We start from the raw sequence: 13,831 nt of genomic DNA, 5'->3' as shown, positions 1-13,831 counted from the left end.
ACTCTACTTGACTGAATGTATGTTTTTCATGAAAGTGAAGAGCAGTACAAAAGACTATATATAAATTAAATAATACATAACGCGCGCGTGTGTGTGTGTATAACAAAATAATTTATAAAATTTACTAAATATATAAAGCATGTAGTAAAGCGCATTTCTGTAAACAGTACGGAATATGTGCAGTTTCAGCAAACAACAGTTCAAAACATTGTACAAATAAGTAGCAATCATCTATGTACAATTTCAGTTTGTTAAAGGAATAGTTATGAAAATTTGATGAAAATTTCCTTATCCTCATGCCATCCAAGATGAAGATGATTTTGTTTCTTCATCAGAACAGATTCGGAAGTTAGCATTACTTGCTCGCCAGTGGATCCTGTGCAGTGAATGGGTGCCGTCAGAATGAGCGTCCAACAGGTGATTAAAACATCACATTAATCCACACGACTCCAGTCCATCAATTAACATCTAGTAAAGTGAAAAGTGTGTATATAATAAACAAATTCAAGACATTTTTTACTTCAAACTGTTGCTGTGAAAAATTTAAGAGAAAAAGTCTGAATATGCTCAGATCAAGCACTTTTTACAAGCAAAATCAGTCCAAAACAGTTCTAAACAAATATGGTGGTGAATTTAGATGTGAGAGGACAACAGGGGATGGACTTTTTCGCTGGAAGAAGAGTTACTATGGATTACGGACTGGTGTTTTCGTCAGACAGTTTAAAGTAAAAATGCCTTGATGGATTTGTTTACACGCTTTTCACTTCACAAGACATTAACTGATGGACTGGAGTGTAATGGAAATAATTATTCTAGCATGATATTGATTAATTATAATCTGATTGATTGAATGATATGAACAATGTAACCAGACTGATGAATCCTATATACTTTATTAACCTTTTACATATAAGTGAAACTGAAGTGACGTGTGACCAAGTATGGTGTCCCATACTTGGAATTTGTGCTCCCCGTTTAACCCATCCAAGTGCACACACACAGTAGTGAACACACACACACACACTGTGAACATACACCCGGAGCAGTGGGCAGCCATATTGCTGTGGCACCCAGGGAACAGTTGGGGGTTCAATGCCTTGCTCAATGGTCTCACCTCAGTCGTGGTATTGAGGGTGGAGTGCTGGTCATTCACTGCCCCACCGACAATTCCTGCTGGAATTGACACTCAAACCCACAACCTTCAGGTTACAAGTCCGACTCTCTAACCATTAGGCCACAACTGCCCAATATATACATTATGAAATCAGTAGGGTTAGGTAATGGGCTTTAGTTAGTATTTCATGTCCTTCTTATCAGGTGGCTTGATGTTTTTCCAGTAACTTGCGAGAGCATGATTGGTGAAGACCAGAGGCCCATGGGGGATACAGTTATCTTAGAAATTGTGTACTTTAGGGTATTAAATCATTAAGGTGATGAGTGTGTGGGGGTAGTGGCAGCTTAAGTGGTGGAACAGAAGGCGTGTAAAGATCCTAGTGTTAGAAGCTGTTTTTCAGCCTGCTGGTTACGGATGGAATGCTGCGGTGTCATCTGCTTGATGGCAGTCTGGTAAACATTCTTGCCAATATTGAGTTAAGCTGTTCTTACAGGGCCTTGGGGTTGCAGCTGCCAAACCAGACATTCACACGTCTAGTCATGATGTTGTCAATAGTGCAGCTTCATAAGTTGGCCAAAAGACATAAAGAGAGGGAGAGACCGAATTTCTTGTGTCTTTGCTGATGAGCAGATTTGACCACTGTCTACAGTAGAGCTTACTAGAGTGAAGAGAAAGTGTTTTAGCCTTAACCAGATATCACAGCAGAATAAAGAAACCACCAATTGCAAGAAAAAAAAAGAAAGAAAAAGAAAAAATACGTGTTATTGATAGTGTTTCAAGTAAGTCAGCAAAACAATTTTGCAATTGCAACAGTCTTTTACAAGGAACGAAAAAAAAACATAATCTGCGTCCCAAATGACGCACTATATGTACTCATACACTATGTACTTATATGTACTCAACCATGTAGTGTATGAATTATATAAGGCTATTTTGTCATTCATAATTGGAGCCTGATAGCCGCTCCCCCTTCGCTACGTAATTAAAGCTGCGACAGTTGAGTGCATGAAGTGTTCAACATTACACACTTAGTTTTTTCGTTTATTTAAATGTGTAACGACTTGACCGAGCAGACACACAATTATTTGTTATATTTAACGAATAATCTTTAAAACCCACTCTGTGAGTGCCATGGACCATCCCCTAAAAGTGCAACTATCATTCCAAGAGGGCTCAGTTACCAGCGCTACCCTCTGATAAGTTTTATTGCTCAAAATGTGGAAAGATGCTCTGTGCAATGGAACAGACCCTTTGAAAGACAGACCTATAGAACGGACCTTTCCACCATATAAATACATAGACAAAGCTTTCTCTGAATTAACACACATAGTTCAGGACATTGTGTCTACTATTCACTTGAGACATGTACAATCATGTATCCTATGTAATCATATGTTCTTTTATAGTGTTTTGCCTATATATTAAACCTTGAATTAATGTTTTATTATTACTTAATTAACCAAGATCGCACATATGCCGTGCTTGGTATCAATGAGCTCCAAAGTACGTTTCCTATTTGTTAATTTACATTATATTTCGCATGACACATTAGTATTATAAGAATCTTGAACATCCAATCCAGTTTCATATGCAAAACACCATGCTAGAGACAAAAGATCATAAAATTTCCCTCCAAAGATACCATTCCTCATTGGTTCACTCAAATCCTGAGGATGTGACATCCTCACATTTTAAAGATCACTGGGCGGTTCTTTAGATTCTGAGAAGATGAGCTAGAAGTCTTCCAAAGACCCATAAGTTTGAGCCAGGCTTGCGGCCTTGTCTTTCCATTCACCAAAGATCCTCAGATCCTTCAGCTGGTTCTCTCTCATCAAGACAACATCAGCCAAGATCAACTGGAGCCTCAATAAAGTGCATCAGGACACTTTCATTCAAATGTAAGTATCAAACTTAGTCTCATTGTTTGATCCATTAAGTATCCCCACCCCTTTTTAAAGAAGCATGTTACAACTAAGAAACTGATGGTTTGCTCAAGGCTGTTGATCTGCTGAATCTCAAACAATACTATAACGTCTTGCATTCCTGTACTCTGCTTAAGCTCTCTTTCCATTGCTAAACTGTATGCATGTATGTGTGTATGTTAGAATAGTTTAAGTGTTAGTTAATGAAGTCTTGTCAAGGTTGTATGTTGCTTTGCTCATAACTGGAGTGCCTAATCATGCAGATTTTGGCTACATGCTCTGAGTAGTATTGTACAAAACGGACAATATTTCCCATATCCCGGAAATAAACTTTTCTTAGAATGAATAAACAATTAACACCGGGTGTTTGCTGGGAGAACAGGTTTGTTGATTGTAATATTAATTCCATTAGCTAATCCAAATATTTTTTAATAAAAAAAAAAGTAATTATAACAAGCTAATCTGCAACAAGTGCATCATCCTGTGGCTCAGTGGTAGAGCATTGCGTTAGCAGTGCAAAAGGTTGTGGGTTTGATTCCCAGGGAATACACATATTGGTAAAAAATGTATAGCCTGAATGCACTGTAAGTTGCTTTGGATAAAAGCGTCTGCTAAATGCATATATTATTATTAATTAATTATTATTAGATGATCATCCAGGTATTTAAAGTGCACTTTTATTTTTGGAATTTTCAGTGTGAACGCATTACTCGCACTATTTATACTAAAAAACGTCATAGACTAGTGCATAGGTAGGCAATTTGGGTATTTTATAATTTTTTAAATAGCAACACAACCTTCCTTAAATTCAACAAAGGCTTTTACAAGGTGAAAAAAATGTGTTATATCTTAATTGCATAGTTGTATAAAAAAAGTCACTCTTAAAAAAAGTTTGAAAGCCACTGGGCAAGGGTATCGCGACTGCACTGCACATTTTGTGTCTCCCTTTTAGGACACACCCCTGCCTTAGTGTACAGCCCCACTACTTTAGAGTAGCACTGTGGCAGTGGAAACACAGTTTGAATTTGCCCTCGAGTCTCAGGGTCTGGCCCGGCACGGCCTAATGATAGCCCTGGCTTGCACAGGTCTGACAGTAAAAAAGTGGTGTGTTCAATAACAACACAAAATCATGTGTTAAGCTAATCATAATTGTGTATTGTTGTGACTATACTTGTTGCAACCAGCTGCAGAGTGTCACTGTTTGATCCAGGGCAAATTCTAAATGGCATTTTTGCACCCTTGAAGGGCACTTTGGGAAGGGAACATCATCTGTAGGAGCATTACTAATGAAAGTGAACACCTGAATGTTTTCACGAAGGGCCCTTCCACAAGTCTGCTAGTGAAGGTTACATGCGATGGTCACTTCAAGGAAGTAATTTTATAGTTTATGTAATATGACCCAGGGTGGCGAGTCTTTGCGATTTAATTTAAAGCTAGATATGGAGGGAGAGCTCAAGTTAACATATAAAGAGAATAATTAAAATGTTGTTATATTTGATATATTATACACTTTTTTTGTCATGCATTTAATATGAAGTTTAAATAACTTGCATAGTTAAAAATGTTTAATAGTAGATGTGTTAGGTAGATGTAGACTATCTGCAGGGATTAAAGAAGAGACAGCAAGTTTTACAAAGTTAAGAGCGAAAAGGGAACACACACATACACAACTGCAACATATGAACAGCAATACTAAGATATTCCTGTTGTCGCTGCCTAGCTTCCTAGATTCATGGTAACATTTCAGGTGAAGATTACATTGTCTTTCATTCCTCCCTTCTCCGTGAATTCCAGATGGCTTCATTATGACACACAAGAGCCCTGCTCCCTCCATAGTCCCCCTCACAATCGTCACCATTACAGTCATCACAGAGAACTTTATCCAAAAATTTGCCTTTACTATTCACATTGTCAAGTTCATAGTATCATGTTGCTCTATGATCCACAATATCCACTGTCATTTATGTAATGCCCTATGTATTATGGCATGCTATCTACACCCACATCATTTAAATCAAACAGTTGAACGTAAATTTAACTAAAGTCCCCGTCAGAGGAAAGTACACAGAGAGGTGGTTACATTTGTGAGCCGAGGCTTTCATAACCCTTGTCTTTGGGAGTGCAAATAGAAAGTACTTAGTACAATAGAAAACAACTGTAAGAACTAATATCCACTGTGAAAAAGAAGTGTGATTAATTGTATTAAATGTGCATTTGCAGTGTACTTGAAATCTTAAAAGTATGCTTTGAAAAAACTCTGTATGCATATAATATTTTAACAAAATGACTACTAAAGCATGCATTAATTAGTTTTTAACTGTACTGTGTTTTCCGAAATTAAAGTTAATATATTTTAAATATACAAAATTGTAAAATTCATGACATACAAGTTTCAATGAAAATGACATACAGTATGTTTGAATTTTTCCTATTGTTTTCAGAAGACTCAGCAGTGCACTTTAAACATTTCAAAAATAATAGAATTATGAAATTTCCATAAAGATCTATTTAAGTGGTCAAAAGAGCAATTTCAGCTAATTGCATTTAATTAAAACGCCAATCCTTTTTTCCCAATTAGTTACAGTTAACATGCAATTAAGTTTCCAAAAATATTACAATCAGTTTGCACTTAGATATATTCTTGTATTATTTCTGTAATACAGTAAGTACTTATATAAGGAATTATACTGAGTCAGCCACAGATAGAGAAAACCACACATGCCTTGACGTATTTTGTTTAACCTTTAATTTGTTATATTCTTTCCATAAGTGATAATGCAATATTTTCCACAAATCCACTGGCCAAAAATATTTTTACAGTTTTATGTCAGGTCAAACCACAAATGCTTTTCTTCATTTGTTTATTAAGAGGATCTCCTCCATTTCTTCCTTTCATCAGTTTAAACAGCTGGAAGGACTCGAACCTTACGCTCCACTTCCTTGTAGTACTTGTCTGAGAGCCCAGCTGCCCTGCGGTCAAATGTGGAAAAGTGATTGTGTTAATAATTATAAGAATGTGACTATTGCATGACCTCAACAAATTATCTCTGGGAACTAAGGATGTGAGTCTGCAGTGCATGAATCAACTTTTGTGAGGCTCTGTTTCTCTTTCCCATGACCTCTATCATACATTCCTACAGTATGCATGTCATTGCGATTACATTAAAAACCTCAAATGGCAGAAATATAGAGCAAACACACTTCCCTTCCTCATTTTGTATAGCAAGCGGATTTGTCTGTTTCCCCATCTGGACAGCATGTAGGGGACCACAGATTGAATTACTAAAACTAATTCCTTCACACAAAGCATGAGTTGTGGTTCAAATATTGACACATTTTGGCCATTCGAATTGTTCTCACTTGCAAGCCCATTACCAACAGCCCCGAATGCCACTTGGTGTGATATTTTATAGCTAATGCAATGAAATTCATATATTTTTTAAATATGCCGTAAGTGTTTAAACACTTCTTAGGCCACTGTGTTTTCTGTCCTGTATGCAATCGATAATTCTTTCTTTCATTCATTTTTTATAAGTGATGTAATTTTCTGCATATTGTTTTTCTGTCTACTTTACTGTAAGGACATACTTGAGTTCCCTCAGCTTCTTTTCTTTAATCTCGTCCAATCGTGCTCTGCGACTGCGTGCCTCCTCTTCCAGCCACTCTCCCTCTCGGAACAGCTCTCTGCGCTGGGTGATGGCCTGCATCTCTCTCTCCCGTACCTGCTGCCTCACAGCCTCAGCATGCCTTTGGATTTGTTGATGCCGTTGATCCTCTCTTTCTCGTTCTTTCTCAATGAGCTCCTGCTGTGCTCTGGAAAAGGAGTATACAGCATACAGTCTTCCATGTTATCTTTGTCCATTATCCCTTCTTCCAGTTAAGGTAAAATGTTCTGATTACAGAAGTAATTGTTTAATTTTAAGGTTGACTCACTGGGTTTTGTAATGCTTATTACATAGCACAATAATAATTCTTTTACATAAAAAAAACACGATTGGGTGTCTTGCTAAGCATCTAGCCGTAACATTCTAACACTGCATCATTTCACACTGTACGAGTTTGTTAAAAAGTGAGATGCATGTAAGTTAAACATTGATTGTTTACTGAAAGATCTAATGATGCAGACAAGACTTTCTGTTAATGGTTTTAGGAATTAGACAACTTTGCTGACTAAAAAAAAAGATTTCTGACAGGATCTGGAGACATGATCTAACATTACATAATTACATTATACATTTAATATTCGACAACTGTTACAATAGAAATATTAAACAGCCAACAGTGATATCTAGGGATACTCAACTGTTTTCAGCATACTAGGCAAAAGATTGAGAATGATTGTGTACATATTGTGAAACTGTATGCTAACTTTATGCTAAAGTTTCCTCATAGCCTTTCAGTAATTTCACTCTTTATACTCAGACCTACACTAGAACATGATAAAACATGTAGCTTTGACAGTTGGGTTTATAGGTTGTGATTAGTACAGTTATTCAGATTATTCAAATAAAAATACAGTATATTCTGCAAATGGATCAAATGCATTATTTTACAATATATTGTATTTCTTTAACCATTTTCTTTATTAGTCTAATTCCTTATTCCTTTATTTAACTCTTTTTGACAAGAAAGCCCCAAGTGCAAATTTTGTACATTCATATTTCAATGGTTGGTCTGCACACAATTTGAAGGGATCACATAAAAATGAAAATGCTGTTTTCATTCTGTTATCATTTACCTATTCATTTTTTTCCATTCCAACCCCAAATGCTATATTTTATTCATTTTTTTATGACCATGTGTTTACTGTTTTTTTACTGACACAGACAAAAATTAAATGCATGTATGTAGACGAGGTGAATCTAAATTTTCCATGCCCCTGTACCCACTAACCACCCTAGCAAGCCGAGTTTCTGGACCTCTGTGTTTCTAAAACCCTGTGTACGGCCAAGCTAATAGTATGTGATACATGTGATGGTGTTTGTACCTCAGGACCCTCTCAAACTCTGCTCTCTCTCGTCCAGCTTTAATGGACAGCAAGTGCTCCTTATGAGTGACTTGCTCCAGACGAGCAGCCTTTAGCTTCTCTTCCACATCCAGCTTTCTCAAAGTCTGCTCTTTCTCTTTTCTTCTCCATTCCCTTGCAGCCGCTTCCTGGTTCCTCCGTGCCCTGATCTCATCCTGTCAGTTCAGAGAAAAACTCATTTATTTGAATGCAGAAATGAATAAATGGCACTGCCTCCAACATGGTCAGCTGCCCATGTATCAATTGCCAAGTTGAAACAAATAAGCTTTATGCTTTATTAAATTGGTACTATAAATGTATTACGCCATCATGGGTATACAAGAGGATACATCTCATTATATGCATTAGTAAAGTTTTATGAGGACTTAAGATTTTACCTGCTCAGCTTTATGGTCTCTGTCCCTTTCTTGAAGAGCTCTCAGTCGCGCCACTTCCTTCTCTTTGTCTTTCTTGATTCGTATCTGCTCAGCTTCATACCCTGCCTCTCGTTCCTAGAGTGCATAAAACACATCTGGGATTAAGGTGGCTTTTCAACTTTGATGGGAAAGCCATCTGCTTCTGTTGTCAGGCTGAAAGTCGTTCAGTTCATTTCCAATCAAGAGCATGGGAGCATAGTTTTGACTATATGTTCAGAAATGATTTAAACTTTTGTGACTACACAGCATGCGACCGCACAGCCAGATGCAGTGTATTTTAATCAGTACTATGTGTGCAAGTTAAGAATTACCAGCTCTTTTGTGTTGAATAGTTAATCTTTAAACACTCTTTCTGTGCAATGAGTGGTCGTGAATAATTATTTCTAAAATAATTTTTTTAAAATGACTACATTATTTTTTTAGAGAGCCTACTATGGGTTTTCTTTCTTACTTAAACATATTGGTGGATATTGTGTTGATATATTCTCATACATTCAGTATTAATTCATTTGATCATGGTGAATAAGTGGAGGGTAACTGCTCCTTTGCTACCTGTCCTCCTTGTTTCGTCCTAAATGGCTCTCTTTCTCAAATGACACCCTTCCAGTGACTTTGTCTCTGCATGTCATTTGCCTCCGTACTTCAAGTCAATCGTGTGCGTTCCTAGTGCTTTCACTGTAATGTTACTGATAGACTGCATATCTGGGCATACAGTATATTTGAAAAAAATGCAATCACAGATTATATATATTGATGGTAAAACAATTAATATAATTTCCATAAGAGTAGGTTTTCTCTAAAGTAGTGACATTCTGCTGTTGCAGAGGGTTCTTATATAAACTACAGCAGTGCTAGTGCATTCAATCTTTTACGAGATGAACAACCTATCAAAATATAATTTAAACTTGCTCATACTGACAAAAATAATTTGATTTGAAAAATAATCTGTTGTCCCTAATAATTAAAATTATGCAGAAGAATCTGTGAACTGCGTCAGTGCTTAAAGGGTTAGTTCACCCAAAAATGAAAATTCTGTCATTAATTACTCGCCCTCGTGTTGTTCGAAACCCTTAAGACCTTTGTTCATCTTCGGAACAAAATTTAAGAGAGTAATTAATGACAGAATTTTCATTTTTGGGTGAACTAACCCTTTAACTGCTCATTCATTCATATAATAAACAAGAACTATCAATTTATGAATCAAACTCACTAAGACATCTGACAGTTTCTTTTCCATGCATCATTATATCCATGTATGTGTTCACATACAAACCACAGAACAGTGAAACTGTGTTATAAATTTATTTTCCAAAATGGAGCAGACTGCATATTTTTACATTTTATATGTATTATATGTTGAATTGTTTTTAAAAAGATGCCACAGAGTGTGACACCATATTACAAATGTTGCAATGTCCATAGACATTTTGCATGCTTAAAGTCTAGTGTGGCTTCAATATAAGCTGTTTTTAGACGAAAATAAAATAAAATAAAATAAAATAATGTTGCAATGTCCATAGACATTTTGCATGCTTAAAGTCTAGTGTGACTTCAATATAAGCTGTTTTTAGACGAAAATAAAATAAAATAAAATAAAATAATGTTGCAATGTCCATAGACATTTTGCATGCTTAAAGTCTAGTGTGACTTCAATATAAGCTGTTTTTAGACGAAAATAAAATAAAATAAAATAAAATAAAATATAGTTTTGAGTTCTGAAACTTACAGGATGTTTTTATAGTACAATGACCTGTTATATATCAAAAGATCAAGGGACTTTTGATTTCTCAGTTCATGACCCCTTTTAAAGCCAGAGACCAAAAATAAATAAATAAAATAAACAACACATTATTTATAGTTTCACATCATATTAAAGGTATGAACTTCTCAATTTCATGAACACATCCAATTCGGAAGTGGTGAAAAGCCAGTAGATCATTTAGAGGTCTGAATGCTATATTAGTTTTATGTAAACATCTGATTCGGAAGAGGGCAATGTACATTAGCTTTACACTTACAGGTCCCCACATTACGATAATGTCATCAGACTGAGGAATGGCAGCACTCCTACCACCCTGTCCCTATCTACACACACACAACCTTCATCATCAGCGGCCTTAAACAAACATGAACGATATCCCTCTCCCTATAGAATAAATGCCCCCTCATCCTCGCTGTTTGTGACCTAAACAGACACTAAAAAACATGCTCATCCGCTCTCCTCGCTCTTCTTAACCCTCAATCGGCCCTTGGGGTCAATATGACCCCAATCAACTTTTACTTAGTTTAAAAAAATGGTTCCCTTCATCTCAGTGGAATAAGAATTTGTGACTTTTCCACATTTTATATCTATATTCACATTAAAAAACTGGGCTTGATTCGGTTGTTCTGAAGGTACGTAAATTTTTTTTTTACAAATCTGTCCCTTGGGGTCAATATGACCCCACATTGAAATGAATGGGAAATGTGAAAAAATTTATATATATTTTTTTCATTTGTCAAAAAAATAAAATCACACACACACACAGGTATGATTGCCACAGATAGCATTTGTATCAAATTTGGCAAATGAAATCAGCCACAAATGCAGAACACGTTTGAGATAGACCTAATGCATGCACATGCACACACTTCTGCATATTGCTGTTGGTTTTATTTACATTTTTAATTTCTTCCACATTCTAAAGATATTTTATTTATTTATTTTTTTACACTTGGTTAATTAAAATCAATAATATGCAACTACAATCTGACACTAAGTCTTGTCCTTTAGGTGTGTCTTATGTGGCATTTTTCTTTCAAATTTCTGTGGCATTTTTTGAAAACAGACATTTCAAAATGCATCAAAAACCACAAAAAAATATACAATTTGAAATAATATTTATTTTTAATGTCTTTTCTAATGTTTATATATACATAAATTCACAAAATGTATCACAAAAGTTGTGATAGAAGCAGTTGGCCACATCCAGTAAAATGAATGGCTCTCTATGGCCCTCTGCTGGTCAAAACAATTTCTTTCCTAAACTGTAATCCGTTTAGGTTTATTTCTAACCAGCAGATGGCAGAATTCTACACCTAACACCTAGATCAATATCCAGAAGCAACTTAAATTAAATTTAGGTCATCCTTTAAGTGATTTTTTCATAAAAAATTAATATTTCACATGCAAGCTAATGGTGTAGTTGAGGAATTTTGTGGTAAATAGGTACAAAAGTACTTCATATCTCCCAAAACACAGCAGTAATGTATAGATGAGAAGTAAACAAAAAAAATTGTATATTATTTGTATGATTAAAAATGTATATATTTTTCACAATTACTCTTTCAATGTTTGGGGTCATATTGACCCCAAGGGACTTAAGTGTAAACAGGAAGTGAGGGACGATTGAGGGTTAAGCATCTGCTACCAAACAGTCTCTGAATATACATCTTACCCCAGGTGTTCCTCATCCCCCAATCAGTCTCATTAATTATTCATCAGCATAAGGTTCAGAACACAATAACCATTACAGTATCTATCCTAGAATCTCCTTACTTCACTGTGGCTGTCTGGGCCTATTTGGTGGCTAAATACAGAATAGGCAGGTATAAATGTGTTAATATATGAAGCCATAAAACATCTTCACAAAGTCACAGATTTCAGAAAGAGACGTTTTTGAATCTGATTTTCAATCATGTCTATTCTATTTTCAAAAGAGTTTTGACTTATTTAAGTCTACATAGTTTATAAATTATTTTATTCTTCAAAAAAGATCAGGAAAAATTTGATTTCACATTATATGACTGATTTAATCATACATATTGTGTACATTATTATACATGTATACAATGTATACATAAGTATTATACATGTACATGTATATATTAACAAATCAAGAACTGAAAAAAAACAAAAAAACAATGAAAGAAACACCCTTGTCATACTGTACTGTACCTGTATATACAATCGTGGTCAGAATTATTGGTGCCAATGAGTAAAACCAAAGAATAGCTCTGATTGTTGTGCTTCACAAAATAGAAAGTGGCTGTAAGTAAAGGAAAATTACTGAAATATTACTGAAAATTCCCATTTCCACCATCAGGGAAATAATGAAGAAATTCCAATAAACAGGAAATCTTATGAATCCAAGGATAACAGCTGTAGAATTGCAGAAAATAGTTGAGTCTTGGGATCAGAAAGCAAAAAAAAAAATAAATAAATTCAAACAGCACCTACAACACAAGCTGTTTGGGAGGATTTCAAGAAAAAAAAATCCTCTGCTGTCATCCAAAAACAAAATCAAGCATATTCAGTGGCCAGACACTACTTGTACTTCGAAAGGGATTTAAAAAAAAAAAAAAGATGAAAAGGATTAACAAAGCTGATTTATTTTCACAGGCTTCTTTTGTTCTTATGTACAAAGGGTGCCACGATTGTATCTGAAGAAGATGTCCAGGACCTCCGGCAGAAAAATTGGCCCACAACATTAAAAATACAGCAGTATATTTAAGTGTACTCATGGGGTACTTTTTTATCGCTGTGTGCACCAAACCCTTTTGAGTGTTTGCTGACAAAAAGCTCATTTTTTAGTTTCCATAGAACCTACTCCCATATACCGTTTTAAGTATGCTGAAGTTTGTTTCTAGATAAGAGCAGAGTATTTTATTTTTCTTGAAAAAAAAAACAAAAAAAACTCCCAAACAACTTGTGGTGATGTAGGTAATTTTAAATTTTTTTTTCTTTATGATCCCAAGACTCAACTATTTTCTGCAATTCTCCACCTGTGATCCTTGGAGAGTCTTTGACCCCCTCAAATTATCCTCCTCACCTTGCATTAATACAATATAGACTTGTCCTTTTCCATGCAGATTCATAACATTTTCTGTTAATTGGAACTATGTCATTATTTCCCTGATGATGGAAATTGGCATTTTCAGTGCTTTAGCTGTTTTCTTACAGCCACTTTGTATGTTGTGAAGCTCAACTAGGGCTGTCACGATTATGAAATTTGGCTGACGATTAATTGTCTAAAAATAGTCACGGTTATTGCGATTAATTGTCTGTTTTAGGGCTTTGGCGATTATGCTGATTATCACGATTAACTGTCTGTTTTTATGGCTTTCATTATATAATTGATTAATTTAAGGGTTCAGTAAATAATTATGATGTTATTTTTTAATCTTTTTGAGTTATTATTTTGCAGTGTAAGATTACATAGAGTATTCCAAATTCTAAGAATTGGCCAATAGCGATCCAACACCAGCACTACTTTTTTTCTACACCACTACAGAATATCAATACTGTGTTTGTGGAACTAATGGTCACTCTTTTAAACCCTTTGTTAAACGCAATCCACTAAATACTCACTTC

At 35.3% G+C, this 13,831-nt stretch overlaps 1 protein-coding gene across 1 annotated transcript in view; it reads right to left on the bottom strand.

The window, feature by feature from the left end:
* Nucleotides 1–5,837: 5,837 nt before the first annotated feature.
* Nucleotides 5,838–13,831, bottom strand: part of cfap45 (cilia and flagella associated protein 45) — a 22,996-nt gene continuing 15,002 nt past the window's right edge. The window contains exons 9-12 of the mRNA XM_016462153.1: nt 8,440–8,553; nt 8,024–8,217; nt 6,625–6,849; nt 5,838–6,006 (exon numbers count right to left, since the gene is read on the bottom strand). Coding sequence (XP_016317639.1) covers nt 5,937–6,006; nt 6,625–6,849; nt 8,024–8,217; nt 8,440–8,553 — 603 coding nt within the window. The 3' untranslated portion in view covers nt 5,838–5,936. The remainder of the gene's footprint in view (nt 6,007–6,624; nt 6,850–8,023; nt 8,218–8,439; nt 8,554–13,831) is intronic.

This window comes from Sinocyclocheilus anshuiensis, unplaced genomic scaffold (assembly GCF_001515605.1).
Source record: "Sinocyclocheilus anshuiensis isolate Anshui unplaced genomic scaffold, SAMN03320099.WGS_v1.1 scaffold740, whole genome shotgun sequence".
NCBI lineage: Eukaryota > Metazoa > Chordata > Actinopteri > Cypriniformes > Cyprinidae > Sinocyclocheilus > Sinocyclocheilus anshuiensis.
The sequence above is the reverse complement of the archived record's forward strand: the minus strand, read 5'-3'. Positions and strand labels throughout refer to the sequence as shown.